The following is a 19,593-nucleotide window of genomic DNA, read 5'->3' on the forward strand; positions in this document are numbered from 1 at the left end:
CGCACATACAGACCCACAAAAACACACAACTCCTGCATCAGTGCACTATGGTTCCATTTAGCAGCGTCACCACACAATGAATGTTTAAATATCGTTATATAACACGTAACGTTGTGTTAACACCAGCAGCACATTGACTTAAGAGAGAGAAGCAGAGGCCGATCAGGTGACGTCTGCTGCCCGCGTGCTCTCGGGCCACAGGAAGTCAGGAGCACAGGAGACGCTCTGTGTAGAGGTCTGTGGTCCGGCTGCATAATGCATGTGGAGAAGGCGTCATCAGGCAGCTACGCCCGCGCGCTGGTGTCCTGGCTCCGCCCCTCACCCTCCGTCAGCCGTTACTCATCGTGATGCTGATGTGGAGGCCAGGCTGAGGTGGGGGGGTTGGGGGGGGGGGTCTCCAGTGACCAAGTTAGCTGATGAAGCGTGTGATCTCTTTAAAGAGATGCCCAGAAGCCTTCATCACAACGCGCTCGCACACACAGGAAGACACGCTAACACGCCAACACACTGAGGAGAGGAGTCGCCCCTGGTGGCTCTTTTCAGAGCAGTAGATTGTCGCTTGTTGTGAATGTGTGTGTCCTTACAATATGCGCCGGGCCGTGACATGTATGTATACGAGTCTCTAGGCAAGAGGGTCTTTGTGGTGAGGCATGCTGCCTATGCTCAAGTGTACAGACTCACACACACACACACACGCACGCAGACACACACAGATGCGCGCACACACACACACACACACACACACACTTTCCATCTCTGTTGGTGACAGCGGCTGTCAGGAGCTGCTGCTGAGCCGTGCTGCTCTTTTGACAGGGGAATCCTTCTCATGAGCAAGACACACACACAACGACACAAACATTCCACAAATACACAACACACACACACACATCCAGCCCAGAAAATACATCTGTTGTCTGTCTCCTGTTAAAGTGCCTCTAAAACAAAGGAGGGCTCAGCACTTCACCTGCAGCGCTCTACTTACAGCAGGCAAATGTGTGCGTGTGTGTGCGTGTGTGTGTGTGTGTGTGTGTGTGTGTGTGTGCGTGTGTGCGCTCCTGTGTGCTTTGGAAGGCAACGGGTTCATTTCACCCCAGTAAGCTTACTCAGCAGAACTGGGTCAGGCCAACTTCTTTTAGACTAAATTAAACCCAAACAAAATGTGCGTTGGGAATGTCGACTGATAGAGGAGACGCACACAGACACACCAACAGCAGAGTGTGTGTCTGTGTGTGTCTTTGTGTGTGTGTGTGTGTGTGTGTGCGTGCAGCTCTGACGTGCATCGGAAGAGTCCATTACCTAGAGCACATTTCACAATTAACTAGGGTTTCTCCTTGAAATGAGAGACAGAGACAGAGCGAGACAGGCAGAGAGACGGTGAGAGACAGAGCGAGACAGACAGAGAGACGGTGAGAGACAGAGCGAGACAGACAGAGAGACGGTGAGTGACAGAGACAGTGAGAGACGGTGAGAGACAGAGAGAGACAGAGACGGTGAGAGAGACAGGAGAGATAGTGAGAGAGACGGTGAGAGACAGAGCGAGACAGACAGAGGCAGTGAGTGACAGAGACAGTGAGAGAGACTGAGAGACGGTGAGAGACAGAGACGATGAGAGACAGTGAGAGAGACGGTGAGAGACAGTGAGAGAGACAGGAGAGACAGAGCAGCCTTCTGTGAGAAGAGGAGCACCACAGAGTCCTCTCACTAACACCATGTAGATCTTCGATCCGCCATCAATTAAGGCCAATTGGATATTCAGTTTCACAGTTATAGAGTTACATTGATATCGCCGAGGGGTTGAACGTGCACAGCTAAGTGTTCCTCTTTTCCTCAGCACAACGGACCTCTGTGAATAATTGATTATTGATATCAGCCGATTGGGAGCCGCTGGGAGAGGAAACGGACACCAGCCAACTTCACTTGCGTTACACGGGAAGGATCCAAAGATCAAGGCCGTCGGTTTCAAGTGCGAGCGCCTGTAAGAGGAAGCGCGCCCGCTCGGTTTCACACCGCCACTCCTTCAGGTGACGGAGGAAGCCCCCGGCGAGGCGAAGCTGGTTCCAAGCCGTCAGTCAGTTCCACTGTCAGAGAAGCACACAGGACTCACAACATGCTGCATCCTGCTGCCTCTTCAAGGTGGACAAACCTCTTCAGCTGATGAATTATTGATCGATCCATTACATCACACCAAAACCCTGTGGATGCTCTCACACACACACACACACACACACAGTGGACGGACCCAAGCATGTGGGGCGACGTCCTCTAAGCCCTCTGAAGTTGATCCTCTTCTTCTCATCCACCTCTACACCACAAACATCTCTTCAAAGGTCCTTTTCCTTTCATCTGGTGGCGTCTGCTGCAGAAAAAGCTGCGTCGTGCAGAGAGCCAGAGGGCCTGTTCAGTAACTACAGACAGAAAGGTCGGAGGGCGGCTCCTTCCCCCTTTCCCGTAGAAACCGCTAAAGGCATCAGGCAGACTGGGAAGCAGAAGGAAAACGGCTTCTTCAACTATTCCAAAGTGCAACAGAACAAGAGGGAAACAGAAGTCATGTGGAATAAAGTTGGACCAAAGAAAAACGTGAGAAATTGAGAACTACAGCAACAGAACAAAGAGCTGCACGTGTTTCTGCCTATTTACCCTCATCACCCCCCCCCCCCCCCCAATCACCCCCCTCCCCCAGAATCATACCCATAATGCTCTTGGCCTGGATACATAATACAGAATAAATTCATAACTTATGCTCCTACCGAGCCGGACGAGTTTAGAACGAGCCTGTGTGTGCGTGTTACCTAGCGTGTCAGTTAGCGTGTCAGTTAGCGTGTCACAGGACCGGACGGCCTTAGTCAAACATTGTGCACAAAGCCGTTGCAGGTTCATGTTTCGTTGTGTAAACACAAAAGCAGAAGAGCCGTGTTTGGAACATCCCGTCAGCTGCTTTGCACACAGACAGACAAACACTCGGCGCTGAGCACTGACCAGCGACGCGCGCCGTAGCCGGCGGCTCATGGGCTTGTCGAAGGGGGGGCTGTTCATGGCAAACTTCTCCAGGTAGCCCTCCGGTAGCCGGATATCAGCAGGGAGAGACAGACGTTTGTTTATGTCCTGAAACAAAGAGGGAGGAAGATACGTCACACATTGAAACAACATCTGGTGCATTTTGAATTGACTCTCTATGGCTCTCAACATGGCTGAGCGAACGGCGCTAGCAGCGCTAGCATTGAAACAGAGAAGGACGGACGTTGAACTGGTGATGGTCGTTGACAGACGAATGTGTGGCTACTTAGCTAGCTAGCTCGTTAGCAAGTTAGCTTGTCGTTCCGTTGTGGGGCTAATTCTTTACAACCACTGTAAAATACAAGCATTGTGGAATTAGCAAGCCAGCCAACTAGCTTAGCTTAATAGTCAGTTCTTCAATGTGTTTGACTAAATGATCACTGTGACATTCTACTTGGGTACAAAACGTAAATTCAAGGGGCCACATCGATCCTTCAATGATGTTTACGCAGGAAAAAAAGAGATGATTTACTTAAAAAAAAGAAAATAGGCCCAACCAGGTGCATGCTGGTCCTGTACCTGCCTACTCAAACATCAATGTATAAATATATATAGATAATGTATGAATATAATACATCCTCATGTGCCCACAGTGTTATGCATTTTATAAAGAAACCCAAAAACAAAATACACCAAAGAAATAAAAGATATTTCAAACTTACAAATGAACAAAATATACATAAAATAAAATACTTTAAAACTACTATCAGATAAATGTCTCCCACATTATTGTTCTGCATTATTTTGTCATCAACACATTTTTGAACACAAAGCTTGTTGACTGAATATCAGCTGGAATAACTTGCAACACCTGACCTCATTTGCTTGAATACAATTGGAGTGTTGCCTAACCCTTTTCCCACAATGCATCAGCCGCACTATCCACCTTACGCCGTCTCCGTGGCAACGGTGGCCCGGGCCCAACAGCCCCCACGATGTGCGTCCTCAATGCAAATGTGTGTGAAGCGAAATGTGTGTTTACATGTGGGGCATGTAGGAGGGAGGGGGGGGGTGAGAGGAGGGGGGGTTCTGGCTAACGTAACAACGCTCCGCATTTACCACCTCAGGAACGGTTACAAGCTGAAGAAGACGCCCTGCAGATGGCATGAGCACGTTACCTAAAACGTGCACTACGACCTTCAGACTTTGACCACATTCACGTGCACGTTTGTTCAAAGCTCCACTGAAGGTTTGAGAGTAAAATGCAGGGAATCTAAGCACAGAGAGAACTACACACTCTAAATACTAATTATCCCATTTCTAAGCACAGAAACAAACGTGAACTCCCATTGACGATGGACACACCGGTTACTGGTCTGCAATGAATAGACCAACACACACACACACACACACACACACACACACACACACACACACACACACACACACACACACACACACACACACACACACACACACACACACACACGTCTCCATACTCACAATGCAGAACAGCTCTAGTGGCATTGTCCTCCTTAAACGTGTCTTACTACACTCACATGCGTTTCTCACAACTGCACACATGGGGGGGGATGGGACTGTGGCAGTGCCGTCCTCCTGCTCGGAGGAGGAGGAGGGGGAGGAGGAGGAGGAGGAGGAGGGGGAGGAGGAGGAGGGGGGGGGTGAAGCAGGAGCAGAGGAGAGAGGAACGGACAGATTCCTAAGGGGATGAAGGCAGATGGGGGGGGGGGCTGAGAAGAAGATGTTTTTTTGGTTCACTTTGCCCTCCATCTCTCCTTCTCCCTCTGAGCCTCGTTCCTTCACATCTCCTCTCGCTCTGTTATTACTGATAATTATTCATCTAATTATTCCTACTTCCATAATTACTCTCTCACCCAAGCCCCCCCCCCCCCCCCCCCCCAGGAGGCATTTCCTGTAAGCCAATCATCTGGTTATGAACAGAAGTCAACAATGACTAAAGCTGACAAATAAAGAATATATAATAAACAATAAATGAGTTTGTATCGTTATGGTTGAATTCACTTATTGTGAGTCGCTTTGGATAAAAGCGTCAGCTAAATGACATGTGATGGAATGTAAAATGAGTTGGGATGTCTGTTTTAAAGCATCAAGTTCAGCATTTTGGCCGTCGCCATCTCGTTTTTTTGACAGCAGAGGAGGGGGCGGAGCTAAGCACAACACAGCGGCCTGTGTGTCCCGACGCCGCGATGCAGAAACAGCGACGGCGTTTCCCCATCTACCTCGTTGGAGATGCGGCGGTGGTGGTTGTTCCTCATTCGGACCCTCACTGGACTTTGGACCTCATCGGAGGACGTCCCGGACGCCTGGTCGCTCTCGCCGTCTGATCCCATCTTCACGTTCTCGTGCACGATGCCTGAGACACACGGACACACACGGTTAACTCACAGGTTTTTATTCAGGCCTTTGGGATTGTTGCAACGCGCCTCCACGGAGGACACGGCCCGACCACGTCGCTACGTCGAGCCAACGGGGCCCCCGATGGCTCACAGGTCACAGGCGCCGCTGACCTCGTGCTCCTCGCCAGCAGCTGACTCTGCATTTCATGGTCCCACTGCAGGACCTTCTACCCACATGCTGTGATTACTGCTAGAAGTTCGCCCAGAAACTGTAAACGGACTAAAGGGTCAGTAGCCGAGTGTGTGTAGACGGCATCATGTGATCAGTGAGGGGGGGCAGACGGTGGTGGGGGGAGGGGCCTCTCTGTGGGGTCCAGTGTATGCAGCACATACGTGTGCGTGTGTTTGGTGGAAGAAGCTGACCCTCATCTACTGTGTGCATGTCAAACAACCACCAAAGGCATACAGGCACAGATGGACAGGGGGGGGGGGGGCGCATGGAGGACGTTTCTACAGTGGCCCGGAGGGGACAAACCCTGCGAGGGACGTTCAGTTTGCTCACAGCAGAAGGTCCAATTGGCTCGATCCTGCACACAAGCAGGCAAAATACCCCTGTTGCCCTTTTTATTTCACCTTTCCGCTCATCGACCCCCCCTCTCCGGCATCCGCAGCTCGCCAGCAGGGGGGCGCCTGTGGGGATCCCAGCTGTTCTGACTACCTGCTGACAGGAGCAGCATACGCTCGTTAGCATTGACGCGGGGGGGGGTAAGAGGAGCCATCAGGAATCCCCCCCCCCCACGGTGAAACCGTACACTGTGGGAAACTGAGTAGTTTAGTAGTTTAACTAGATCCAGGATCTCCACACACACTCGGCTCATAAGGTCGCCCTCACTCTGGGGGGGGGGGGGGGGGGTTGTGTAAACACGCCCGAGATGCGGGACGCCCTTCACCTGAGTGGAAACAACACGCCGATGGAAGCACATGATTCATGGAGAGGTTCAAAAGAAGAGCTTCACAGTGGAGAAACAAGAGCAAAGCATTCAAATAACGAATGATGGAACATCTTTAAACATTCATTCTGATCCTAAAACAGAAGAATGTATGATGAGGAGATGAAGGCTTATCCAACGTTCTTCTCCTGCAGGTTCCCTCTGCTCCTCCTCCACAGAGCGAGGAGCACACAGTGAATCCAGGGAGGAGGCCGAGGTAGGAAGGAGTCGAGGAGGCTGAGCTAGGAAGGAGTCGAGCAGGGAGGAGGCTGAGGTAGGAAGGAGTCGAGCAGGGAGGAGGCTTGAGGTAGGAAGGAGTCGAGGAGGGAGGAGGCTGAGGTAGGAAGGAGTCGAGGAGGCTGAGTTAGGAAGGAGTCGAGCAGGGAGGAGGCTGAGTTAGGAAGGAGTCGAGCAGGAAGGAGGCTGAGTTAGGAAGGAGTCGAGGAGGAAGGAGTCGAGCAGGAAGGAGGCTTGAGGTAGGAAGGAGCCAAGGAGGGAGGAGGCCCGAGTTAGGAAGGAGTCGAGCAGGAAGGAGGCTGAGTTAGGAAGGAGTCGAGCAGGAAGGAGGCTGAGTTAGGAAGGAGTTGAGCAGGAAGGAGGCCCGAGGTGGTTGTGAATACATTATTATTAATGAGCGGATTCTACTTGAGGGGAGACGCTGTAGATAAAAGCGGTACGAAATCTGCTTACAACAATAATTCTTTGTATTTGTACATTTTTAAAGTGTTTAAAGCTGCCAATGAAAACTCATAATGTGAATCTGGAACACAAGCTGGAAACAAACCAAAATCCCCAAATGCCGTCAAAAGCCATAAAGAATGAATGTTATGAATGAATGTTTGGTGATTTATGGATCATTAAAGAGAAGTTTGGTCACATGACCAACATGCAGGTGAGCGTCACAGGATGAAAGAGTAGAAATCAACATGAAACGTCACCACTACATTAAGAGGAGCGTTTATTCTGTTGCGAGTTATGGAATGTGTTTGAATATGCAAATGAGGCATTACAATTTTGCTGAATTGAAGCAAAATTTAAACCACAAAGAGACAATGTGGCATTGATGGATCCCTGTCTGTAATAAAACCCTGGACATGGAGCCTGCAGTGGAGAACTGATCTGGTCTACTGAGACACACGGAGAAGTTCTCAGAGCGGCGGTAACCGCGGTTACGCGGCGGACTCACCGATTCGGTTCCCTGGAGGACGGCACGGGTCCAGCGGCCGGAGCATGCGGAAAGGGGACAGCCCCAGCGGGGGGTCTCTCTCCCCAGTTCTTATCCCCTCTCCCGCTCTAGCCTCCCCCGTCCTCGGGGCCCCCCCACCGGGGGCAGCACGCGCAGAGCCCCCCCGGGGAACGCCCGACAGAGCCATTTCACACGGAGCCGGGCGAGGAATCAGGTCCTCGAGCCGCTAAACTGGCCACAATGCAAGTAGCCCACTTACCACTGTGGACACTCCCTCTCTCCCTCCCTCTCCCCCCCTCCCTCCCTCTGCAGTCCCACTCTGCCTGCTGACTAAGGAAGGTCAAACGGCGAGCAGGTAGGCGCAGAATGCTGCAGAGTCCAACACACACACACGATCATATGGCAATAACAGGTGAGACACGAGTCTCTCTCTCCCTCTCTTCTCCCCCCCTCCCCAGTTCGTCCTCTCGTGCTCCCTCCCTTCACCTTGCTCTCCACTTTCCTCCCTCTCATGTGATACCAGACTCCCCCTCCTCCCACCTGGGTGCAGAGATGGTGTAGAATACAGAGCGATCCTCTTTCTTGGACTCAGTCTCAATCACTCGATCTCATCGTTCTCTCTCTCTCTCTCCTGGACTCTTTCCCTCTTCCTCTCATCTTCATCACTCTTGCAGCAGCCCCCCCCCCCCCCTCACACATTCATTATGGAGACCTCCAAGAGCAACGAGGCGGTGTTCCACTTCGTCTTCTTTGTACGGATCAAACTTCCATCCCACATCGATCTCATGTCTGAAACTAGATTGCTGCTGCTCCACCCAGCTGTCAGAGCTACGTCACCACGGAGCCCACGCACCCGCCCACTGCACTCCCCGAAGAATGTGTTTAAAAGGAGAAAAGGAACCACGTCACCTGATCATCATCAGTGGGACGCATTCAGCACACCTCCAGGAGCTAGCGTAGCTTAGCGGCGCTCATGCTGTGAGAAGGTGCTAGCGTGCTCTGCTAATGTTAGCTGCACTGTTGTTATTATTCTGTCACAAGAAGCCACATTAAAAACACGTGTTTGCAGCAGGACGCATGTGTCACCAGGTAAAGTAATCAAGGAGAAAAAGAAAGTAGTTCCTTAAATATAGAAATGAAACCGCACCTCTGGTCCGTGTCAATAATCCCGTTGCATTAAGTGACAAAACACTGGGCTTCAGAAGAGCTTCCACACCCTCCAGTTCAACAAAGGGGCCTTTAACCAAAAGACTACTCACACAAACTCACAAGCCGACTAGATCCTCAGTAAATAAACGGGATCACTGTTGACTTAACACGTCTTTAAAACCGTCCGGATCCACCTGCGTGGTGGAGGTGTATTCAGCGTTCCCTTTGGATCTCTGCTGCACTTCAGCCAGCGGACGGAGCGACTTCACCGCGGAGGGCTCATCTTTGTGTCGGCGTCTCACGACAGAGACGCTCGTCCTCCCACACACACACACACACACGGCGGGCCACGTTTCTGCCTCCAATGAGCCCGTGTCGTCCGCGCTGTGTTTTCAGTTTGCTGTTCAGTCCACAAACACGTCCGTCTGCCGCCAGAAGAGACACGAGGAAGCTCAAAGTGCACGAAAGCTCCCCGAGGAACGCAGGGAGGAAGAGGAGGGAGGATACGCTGCAGTAATTACCTCTAAACCTTTTATCTGCTTCTAAGGAATCCTATTATTCAATTACCCCCCCCCCCCCTTCTACTACCTCATAGCTTTGAAGATCAACGGCATTCATTGGCAGCATGCCTCCTCATACCTCGAGCTAATGTAGCAGCGAGCGCTAACACACACGCCCACTGCGTGGTCCTCACCACCGCCTAGTGCGTTGCCGTTAGCAGCTAGCGGGGTCCGAAGAGCTCGTGCTGAGGTTAAATGTGGCACGTTGATGCGTGGGAACAGAACGGGTGGCGGGGGGGGGGAGACGGTGACGGAGGAGAAGACACTCCAAAGGAGGTGGAGGCTTCTTGTCACACAAGCGCTCCAACGCACACACACGTGACCCCCGCAGGCAGGCCCCCGCACACGGATGAGAAGGGGACTTAACGGAATACTCGGATGGAGCGAGTCACAGGGAGGAGGGAGAGCGAGGGCGGGCGAGCGAGCTCCTCAGTGCAGCAGGGGAGAGAGAGAGAGAGAGAGAGAGATTACATCATCACGCCGCTCCGGTAAAGAGGGCGACGTGCTCCGACTGCTGAGCGGCGCACAGTGAGTCAGCAGGACAAACACACCGTGTAAATTCTTAAAATACACTTCGTCTTATTTTGTGAAACATCTATTGCAGCGTTTCTCTGCATCGGCGGCGTCTGTCACACCGAATGGTGTTTGCAGGGAGGCTTTTATTCCAACGCATCACGTTACATCAGAAGGCCACATAAAGAGCAATAAACCACTGCCAGATGATGGTTAGCTTAGCGTAGCTCCCTTTAACCTTTAACCCCCGACACCAGCTTTAAAGATGGGCTACATTACACTGCTGCATGTCCGTGTATGTGGATCCAAACCTCCCGCTACTAACTTGTGTCCAGCACCATGAGTATGAAGCGCTGAGCGCTGCCTTGGGTTGTCTGGTGTGATTTCATTTAGCCGTCGGAGGGGGAGGGTCGATCGCCGTGACTTGGAAGTGACTCGGGTCATTCAACGGCTGAGAACTTCCACAAATATGCTTAGAATCATCAAAGCCATGTAAGACACGGGTATCGTAGCAGTACTGAACCTCTCAATATCATATTAGCGAAACTGTGTCCAGAGCTCCGCTGCTGATCTCCTGCCGGGGATCAAGTGTCCTGATGAGGCGTGAGCTCCTGACACCACACTCAGAGTCCAACGCGTCCGGTGGTGGTTTATCGGAGGGCTAATAGCTAATAGGCCTCCTGAAGGAGTCACCGTCCCTCCTCTCATCAGTACGTCTCCCTCTATTGGCTCAGTCTCCTGCCTGTCAATCTCCGACCTCCATCCTCACCGCGCCGCGCCGGATACAACGAGCAGCAGCGGACGTGGCGCGGCGTTACATAAGGGGAAGCAGCGCTGGGAGCACGTGCACGGCAGCGTGGGGCTGAATGTTGGATTAAGGTCATTAGAGTTTTAGCCCTCCAGATTCGCAGGAAACGCGGGCAGGAGGGCCGAGTCGTGTCGGCAAACACGGTCTCTCAGACCCGTAACGTGCACGTGCGAGTTGCGCAACCACAGTTGGCGGTATTTCTGTGGCTGGATGTCGCTCAGCTGATGCTGGATGCAAAAAGGATCCAGGAGTTCTCGTCGCTGAGCCACTGACACAGAAGAAGTGAAAGCTTCCCATGAGACTGAGAGGAGACTTGATTGTTCTCACACATTATTGTCCATGCAGTGGTTTAAGCACTAATTTATATATATATAAATAAAGGTTCAAGTAACATTCACAATAAACAATCTGCCTGTCAAAGTACAATAAAAAACACCTAAAAATTCTAGTCCAGTATTTGTGTATATGTACTTATAACGCCACGGTGTGGACGTGTGTTGTTATTGTGCACGTGTGTGTGTGTGTGTGTGTACCCAGAGATCCGGTCCTATGCAGGCTCAGGTAGGCCCGGTCTCTCTCCAGCCCGCCGCCCGGCCCCCTTTGCAGGGCGGTGCGCCCCAGGTGACTGGCGTACTGCCGCAGGAAGGAGGGCGCGCTGTGCGAGGCGGGGGGGTGCACGGCGCACACCGCCGCGGGCTCTGAGAGACGCACGGTGCAGGTAGACCCAGCCGGGGGGGAGGAAGGAGAAGGGGGGACGAGAAAAAAGTGGGAGAGAAAGCCAGAAAGTGAGAAAGTGAGGAGCGGGACACGAACGCAGAAAACAGACAGAAGACAGAGAGGGACGAACCGAAGACGAGAAGAGAAGTCGACACAGGTCACACTGACACAGTGAAGGTCGGACAAGTAGGAACAGCACAACGTGTGAGAAGATGAAAAGTGATTGGAAGCTGCACTGCTGTCAAAAGGAGCAAATTATGTGATGCACGAGGCGGGAAAAGCGGAAAACATAGGAGTTTAAAAAAAGAAAGAGACATGCAGGGGAACAGCCAGCAGGTGCATTGTGGGAAACACGCCAGGTGAGGTGAAGGGAAGCCGTGAAGGACTGATGGAAGGAAAAGAGACCATCTCAAGCTAACTGGTAAACTGATCATTTACTTTTTCACGTTAACTTGCCTGCCTGCGTGTGACATCATCACGTCTCTTTCATCCATTAGTATCGCTGGGCCTCTCTGACAGAAGTCCAAATATCTCATCGATTTTGAAATAATCCCCAATACACAACCGATTGCGCCGCAAAGTCCAGTGTGTTCGCCCAGCACGAGGGTTCAGAGAACAGGACTAAACCCACAAGGTCAAGCTGGATTGTCTCTTGAGATTAGCCGTTGCTCTCACTTCTCTGGATTAGAACATAAGAACATCTGGTGAATCAGTGCTAATGGATGATTAAACATCGCTATGCGATTAACTGCGCTGCGATAATAGTGAGTGGATGAAGCATTAAGTTCACTCATCTAGGGGCTGGCTAGTTAGCAAGTTAGCTTGTTAATTCCACGTGCTACACTGAGAGAAGGTTGAAAACCAGCAAATGAACAGCAGGATTAAGTCAAAGTTACATTTTCTACATACGCCACATGACGGCCATAGCAAGGTTAATAAACTAGCTAATATTCACCACTAGTACTAATCATTAACACGCCGACTATTAGTGCTTTGGTTTGGATTAGTTTAAGTGCTGTGACAACTGTCTATAACAACAAAATACTCGATAAACTATCACAATATAAATATGTGAAGTGATTAGCATTAGTCTCAGATATGTGAATGCTAGCGATTAGCATTCGTCTCAGATATGTGAATGCTAGCGATTAGCATTCGTCTCAGATATGTGAATGCTAGCGATTAGCATTCGTCTCAGATATGTGAATGCTAGCGATTAGCATTCGTCTCAGATATGTGAATGCTAGCGATTAGCATTCGTCTCAGATATGTGAATGCTAGCGATTAGCATTCGTCTCAGATATGTGAATGCTAGCGATTAGCATTCGTCTCAGATATGTGAATGCTAGCGATTAGCATTCGTCTCAGATATGTGAATGCTAGCGATTAGCATTCGTCTCAGATATGTGAATGCTAGCGATTAGCATTCGTCTCAGATATGTGAATGCTAGCGATTAGCATTCGTCTCAGATATGTGAATGCTAGCGATTAGCATTCGTCTCAGATATGTGAATGCTAGTGATTAGCATTAGTCTCAGCTATGTGAATGCTAGTGATTAGCATTAGTCTCAGCTATGTGAATGCTAGTGATTCATTAGCTTTTGCACAGGTAATTACAGGAGTTTGTGGTCGAAAAGAGTAGTTTGTGGTTATACGAGTTATTTTTTTTCTAAAATCCTCAGTCTCGCCTACAGCAACAAAAGTCCGCCAAGCAGGTCGGCTTCACCTAATTAGCTCTGTGAGGAATGTGGGTCTCTTCTGCACAGTGTGACTGATAAGTAGAGAGGGTGGGGTCGGCGAGGGCGATGCAGCAAAGGAACATGTAGGAGATGTAGTGCAGTGGTTAAAGTTTAATGCCCGTCTCCTCATCCTCTACATCACTTCCTCCACCCTCCCTCTCCTCATCCTCTACATCAGTTCCTCCACCGCCCCTCTCCTCATCCTCTACATCAGTTCCTCCACCCCCCCTCTCCTCATCCTCTACATCAGTTCCTCCACCCCCCCTCTCATCATCCTCTACATCACTTCCTCCACCACCCCTCTCCTCATCCTCTACATCACTTCCTCCACCACCCCTCTCATCATCCTCTACATCAGTTCCTCCACCCCCCCTCTCCCCGCTGAGCCCTCTGGAACAGACTCCAGCTCACTGTTTGAGATGAAGGGAAGGCTGTAAGGACGCAGCTAATCGGTTGATGCACAACAATAACAACCAGTCTGTGTGTGCATGTGTATATGCACACACACACACACACACACACACACACACACACACACACACACACACAGGTGAGGTCATCCCACCAAGCGGCCCTGCAGGCCTGGAGGATGACCAGCAGATGGCTGCCGTAATGACGGTGCTTTTTATACTGTGATCCTTTTATTGACTCGTCTCGCATGGAAAAGTGAACAAAAAGAGTGATGGTGACGAAGATGAGGTGAAGATGACGTTGAGGTTTGGCGACTTACTGCAGAGGGATTTATGATATATCTTTGTATCACACACTAAAATACAAATACTGTCAACAAGCTTTGAAGAAATATGTTTCCATGTTTTTACTAATGATCAACATGAAGCGTTGAGTGTGTTACAGGTTTCATGACCAGTTGTGTTTCGATAGTCTACCGAGTAGTGAAATAAGCAGCTGGATGTGTTTTCACACACGGCCTTTAACTGGTGGGTCACGTGACAGTCGTTCCTTTTATAACTAACACGCACGTGGGGCTGCTGAACATGACGCCATGGCTCTTCTTCTGTGTGTGCGCGTGCTCGTGGCGCTTGTGTGTTACCTGCGTGCGCCTCCCCGTTGTCCCGGGCCGCCGCCGCCGCCGCCGGCTCGTCCAGCGCCATCTGCTCGGCGAGCTCCGACAGCGAGTCGTCGACAGGCCGAGCGCTGCGCAGAGACATGGACAGCCGCCGCTTGATTATCTTCATCCTGTCCATCGCCCCCAACAGCACCACCGGGGGCCCACGGGCCTGAGAGAGGGGGGGGGGGGGGACAACCATCATCATCATCATCATCATCAACAGCTAGAACCCCCAGCGGCCCCGGCACCCTTCTTTGTATGCTGCCCCTCCTGCACTGCCGCCTCGGCGGATTCCCTCCCGTCCATTTGTTTCCCGGTGATTGTGTTTGCTCACGCAGCGTGCGCTCTTATTGTGGCGAGTCCCGAACACGCAACAAAAGCCCCCCCACAGAGAAAGAGAGCCACAGGACAACAAAGAAAGTTAGGGGGAGAAAAAAAAAGGGTCTCAGAGAGGAGCAGCCCCCCCCCCCCCCCCGAGAGGGTCTCAGAGAGGAGCAGCACCCCCCCCCCCCCGAGAGGGTCTCAGAGAGGAGCAGCATACATATATCGATATGTGGAGACGTGCACATTGGGTGACTGATGTCGTATCTCACGTCTGCATTTAATCCTCTGAACTCAAAGGAGTTCGGACGCGATTGATTTTCTCTACAAAATAAAATGTAGTTCTAGAACAATAGTGACAGGAAGTGGCGAGCACCGAGGGCGGTTTTTAAACAGGAAACAGTGACATTAGAACGAGATTTGACATCAACATTTTAAGCTGCTTTGTCTGATCCGGCCTCTGTTGCACGTGGTGCCTTCAGGGGACCTGGGGAGGAGCGGCGCTCACGGCTTGTGACGGGTTCCTACTGCCCCGGTTACTGCGCGAGCGATTGTTCCTCCCGTCGTTTGGGTCCAAATCTTTCATCTTTTTGAGGCGACAAACGGCGGCTCGCTGCGAGGAGGAGACGCACGCGTTCGCCGGCTCCACTTCAACTTCCCTTTATTTAAACAACAGAACCACGTGATGAGTCCGTGTCACCATCTGACGTCAGGGCCGAGTTTAAGTCAGCTTTCCTCTCAGAGCCACAACACACACATGTATGTATGTATGTATGTATGCATATATGTACACATGTATGTGTGTGTTGTGCTCTGCAGACATTATACATGTGAATATAGAGCATACGTCTCTTTGCAGGAGTGTGTGTGTGTGTGTGTTCCTCTTTGCTTACTGGCCCGGAGCTACAAGCAAGCTGCAGAGTATTTTTGTCCCCCTTCCTGCTACTTCTGTGTGACCCATAAGAGCTGACATGCACACACACACACACACACACACACACACACACACTCCTCTCTCTCTTTGTGTCCATCCTTGGAAGCTTCAACAAAAGCGCTTCTATCCTTTCAGGCAGCGAGCTGTGGGGGGCTCTGATCCCCCCCCGGTCCTTCTCCAGGTTCTAGTCCACGAGGAGAAGATCCACCCTCTGCTGGTCTGCCTCAGACCCCCAGAACCAGAATGAAACCAAAAGTGGAAAAAAAAGGATTATGGGTGATCAGTACGGAACGAATCTCCCTCCCCCCTCATTTGCATGTCGTTCCCAGACTTCCCTGCAGGAGACGACGCTTTGTCGCATTATCAGCGTGAAGGCCGTTAATGTGATGCAGATAAACACACGCAGCGATGGCGCCAACGCGCTCTCATGCTTGCATCCGTATGTCCTCTCACACACACACACACACACTATGGTAGCTAACGGCTCAGTGTCTCGTCCGATACGCCGGCGCCTCGTGGAGGGAAACACGGCGTCTCCACGGACGCATTCGTGTCCCATCTAATCACGTGGTGCTGCATTAGTTCCCTGAGTTTGACTCTTTGACCCACGCCGAGTGTGCTGAGGGTCTTTTACTGTACGCTCAGGGTGCAGGCGGGGGGGTGGAGGGGGTCATCGTGACCTCGGGTTCAAGAAATCCGCCGCGGCCATCTTGGCTTCTGGCTACAGTGAATCCGGACGTAATCATGCATGTTGATGCCGAATATTTCTGCTCCCTCTTCTCTCTCTCTCTCTCTCTCTCTCACGCGGTAGAAATCCAAACCGTTTTGCATCAGCGGTCTAGAAGCCGTGTTCAACAAACCCCCCTGAAGACCGACGCCACACGTCGGTGGGAAGGAGCCGCAGAGACGCACACCTCGGGGTGACGTGGGACATTTCTGTGTGCGTCCCGCCGCGGTCAACAACAAAGTCCCAGGCAGCAGGAAGTGAGCGTGCGTCTCAGACGTGGCAGCTGGGCGGAGGAAACACAGCGAGTGGGACGGGACACGTGGCTCCAGCACGCACACGCACACACACACACACACACACACACACACACACACAGATGACTCAGGCTCCTCCCACTGCTTCAGAAGGACACTGAAGCACTTCGGCTGCTTTTAAAACTTCAAGCGGCTGCTGAAAGGCAACAAGCGGAATGAAGGTGGAAACGGTTTGTGTGTCTGTGAGGGAGGAGCGGAGGGAAAACGCACACGGTTGTGTTTATTCCGGACCCACACACGCACACCGTTTTGGGGTTGCTAGGTTACAGGCTCGAACCACAGCGCCTGTGACTCTGAGGTGAGAGCCGGAGAAAGGAAACGAGGATTCACACTTCACATCCCTGCGTCCTCAACACACACACGCACACACAGACACACACACCTCCCAGCCCTCCGGTGCTCGGGACTCCGCTGTGCTGCACCGCGTGATCCTGCTCCTCGCTCCTCCGCCAGCTTCGCCTCTTTGGAAGGTGGAGGACGAGTCTGCAGTGGAACAAACTGCTGGCGTGTGCGTGAGCAGACGCACACGCACACAGGTAACAGGTAGTTACACGGGGCTCAGGAGCGCCCTGGTTACTCCTCATGAAGCACAGACACACTCACACGGAGCGGGGACACGAGAGGGGAGTCGCCCCTGGTGGACATCCGAGGGAGCGCAGCTTCAAGAACACCTTCAGAACAGGAGGAACACGGCAAGATCACAGCATCCTCACTGCAGCGTCAGCTTTCCTCCGAGCACACTGATGTTTCTGAGTCACTCAAAGGGATTTCTCACACGTGATGCCCCCCCCCCCTCCTCAAACCGCCCTACAGGTCTGAGTACAAGCACTGAGAAATCCCATTGATTGGAACACAAATGGCTATTTAGTGAACCAAGTCATGATCTTCTTCTGCTTCAGTCAGATAGCGTCGCTTCTCTCTTCCATCACCAGACAAGCATCTTCCTGCCATGAGTCACATGCACTCACATGCACTCACATGCACTCACATGCACGGTGGCAGAGTGGAGCAGTCACTCCCAAACGCCGCCTGGCACCGCGGCCTGAGGATGCATGAGTAATGCACAAATCTGCCCAACTACAGAATCACACACACACACACACACGAGTTGGTCCTCACGGGGACAGCGTCCCCCTCCGCCTCTTCTCCGTCACTTAATATCAGATGCGTTTAGACCAAGAGGAGTAATTATGGGAGAAGATGTATAATAAACTTAAGACACAAGTGGAGGTCCGGGGGGTTAAAGACGGGTTCTGAGATGCAGGGAGATTCTCTCCTGACTGTGACTTGATCCAGAAAATCCAATATTCAAAAACTGATAACGTAATTCTCAACGTTGTTAGGGTCATCGGGAAGTCGGTTTCTTCCCTCTGGCCCTGAATGCAACACACCGTAATACAGGTGTGTCCTGTTTACGCTGAGAACCTTTAATTTGAGGAGAACTCTGTGTTAATCATTCGTGAATGAGGGCAGTTCGTTGTGTCACATGACTCGGATCATGCCGTCTTTATACCAATGTTTTCCTCATGGAGGAGGACGCAGGAGGACGCAGGAGACCAGAGGGTCGGCCATCATGGCTCGGGGAGGTGTAGCTCAGAGGGGTCACACAGAGGTCACTGTAACATCACTTAGTGACGGGTGATGTGGATGAAATCAATATCAAAACTGAAAATCCTTCCCAGCCAATCATATTTAAACCCGTTGCTGTTGGACGGGAGACTTCAAATGTCTCTCACGTGTAAATTTAAACACGTATGATCCTCTGGGAGACGATTGCATCGGATTGCGAGGGTACGGTTCCCCTGAAGTCTTTGGATGGACCCTCAAAGGGTTGTTGACACAATGGTGGAAAGGTTCTCCAGCAACAGAACTCTGAGTGGGTTCTAGATGAACACGTGGAGCACCAAAGGATCCCGGACAGAACCTTCTGGTGGGTTCTAGTTCTACCCAAGGCGATCAGCAGGGCCGTATGGTCCTAGTTCTATGAGTAGACAATAGTAACAAAAATAGCCAAACGTAATTATCGTCATTCTAATTATTACTGTTCCAGAGAACTTTGATGCCGGCTCTTCTCCTCATGAGGAAGATAGTTACGTGAGCGCGTAGAACAGGTAGAACTAGAACTGGAGTCACGAAATGATGTCGACATCTCGGGATGTACCGAGGCGCTTCGGCCAAATGCCACCGTGATAATAACGTGATAATAACGTGATAATAATCATTGGTGAGGTCATCAGCCCCGGACATCCCACCCGGGGAGGAGCGTGAATAATGGAGTCAGAAACCACATTCTCAACCCTGATTGGGGGGGGGGGGGGGGGTCGTGCTACTGGGGGTCGGACGGAGACACGCAGTCGGTATCGGGCCTCCGAACCCTGCGGGGCCTCCGGGCGGCTCTTCGGGCAGCTCCTCTCCCCGTGTTTTCCTGCCGCCAGTAGCCGGGAGGAAGGAGAGGCAAAGCGGGGGTGGGGGGGCGGCAGGGAAGTCGTGCGCCGGACCCTCCGCGGGGAGAGGGAGCCGGCCCGGGGCGGTGCGCGTGACACGCCGCCATTTGCGTTATAACGTGTTAAAATACCCGCGTCACCCGCACCGCAGCGACACGGAGCCGCTTTCAGCACGCAGAACTACACCTGCACCGCCAGGTGACCGCGGGCACGCTCGAGCTCGTCTCTGCGTCCCAACGGGATCGAAACGTGGATGTATAAGACAGACAGACAGACCCCCCCCCCCCCCACGGAGCCCCCCTGCCACCGACCTGCTGGCTGCGTGCTGCGGGAGGCTTTTGTTCCGCCGGGTCCGGTGATCCAGGCGGGACTCGATCACTGCGACAACTTCCTCCAACTCCTCCTGCGGGGAGCGCAGCTCAGCCCGTCCGTTCCGTTCCGTTCCGTTCCGTTCCGCTCCGCTCCTACCGGACCCGGGTCGGGTACTTCGTGTCGCAGTGCCCCGCTGCCCCGGGATGGTGCATTATGCGCGTGTGTAAAGAAGCGCGCCGTCCCGTCCGGTGGATCCGAGGCTGTGGATCCCGAGTGGAAGCGGTGGCGTGATCCCGGAAAACACCGCAAGGGGTTATAGACTCTACCCCCCCCCCCTCTCTCTCTGCCCCCTTCCCCCGCTCTCCCTCCCCCTCTCTCCCTCCTCCCCCTCTCCCCCTCCCCCGCTCTCTCTCTCCCCCCTCCCCCTCTCTCGCTTTGT

At 52.1% G+C, this 19,593-nt stretch overlaps 1 protein-coding gene across 5 annotated transcripts in view; it reads right to left on the reverse strand.

Annotated features, from left to right (window-relative positions):
* LOC120828720 (cyclin-dependent kinase 17) overlaps nt 1-19,589 on the reverse strand; it is a 28,945-nt gene extending 9,356 nt beyond the window's left edge. For 4 of the 5 annotated variants that reach the window (XR_013451019.1, XM_078081627.1, XM_078081622.1 and 1 more), the window contains exons 1-5: nt 19,154-19,586; nt 14,085-14,271; nt 11,111-11,275; nt 5,256-5,389; nt 2,977-3,102 (exon numbers count right to left, since the gene is read on the reverse strand). Coding sequence is in view for 4 of the 5 variants with exons in the window: in XM_078081627.1 (XP_077937753.1) it covers nt 2,977-3,102; nt 5,256-5,389; nt 11,111-11,275; nt 14,085-14,238 (579 nt within the window). In the remaining variant the exon portion in view is untranslated. Of the gene's footprint in view, nt 1-2,976; nt 3,103-5,255; nt 5,390-11,110; nt 11,276-14,084; nt 14,272-19,153 lie in introns of all 5 variants that reach the window. The other variant, XM_078081635.1, reaches the window with a different exon arrangement.
* Between the last annotated feature and the right edge of the window lie 4 nt (nt 19,590-19,593).

The sequence above is a fragment of the Gasterosteus aculeatus genome, chromosome 2 (genome assembly GCF_964276395.1).
Source record: "Gasterosteus aculeatus chromosome 2, fGasAcu3.hap1.1, whole genome shotgun sequence".
Lineage (NCBI taxonomy): Eukaryota > Metazoa > Chordata > Actinopteri > Perciformes > Gasterosteidae > Gasterosteus > Gasterosteus aculeatus.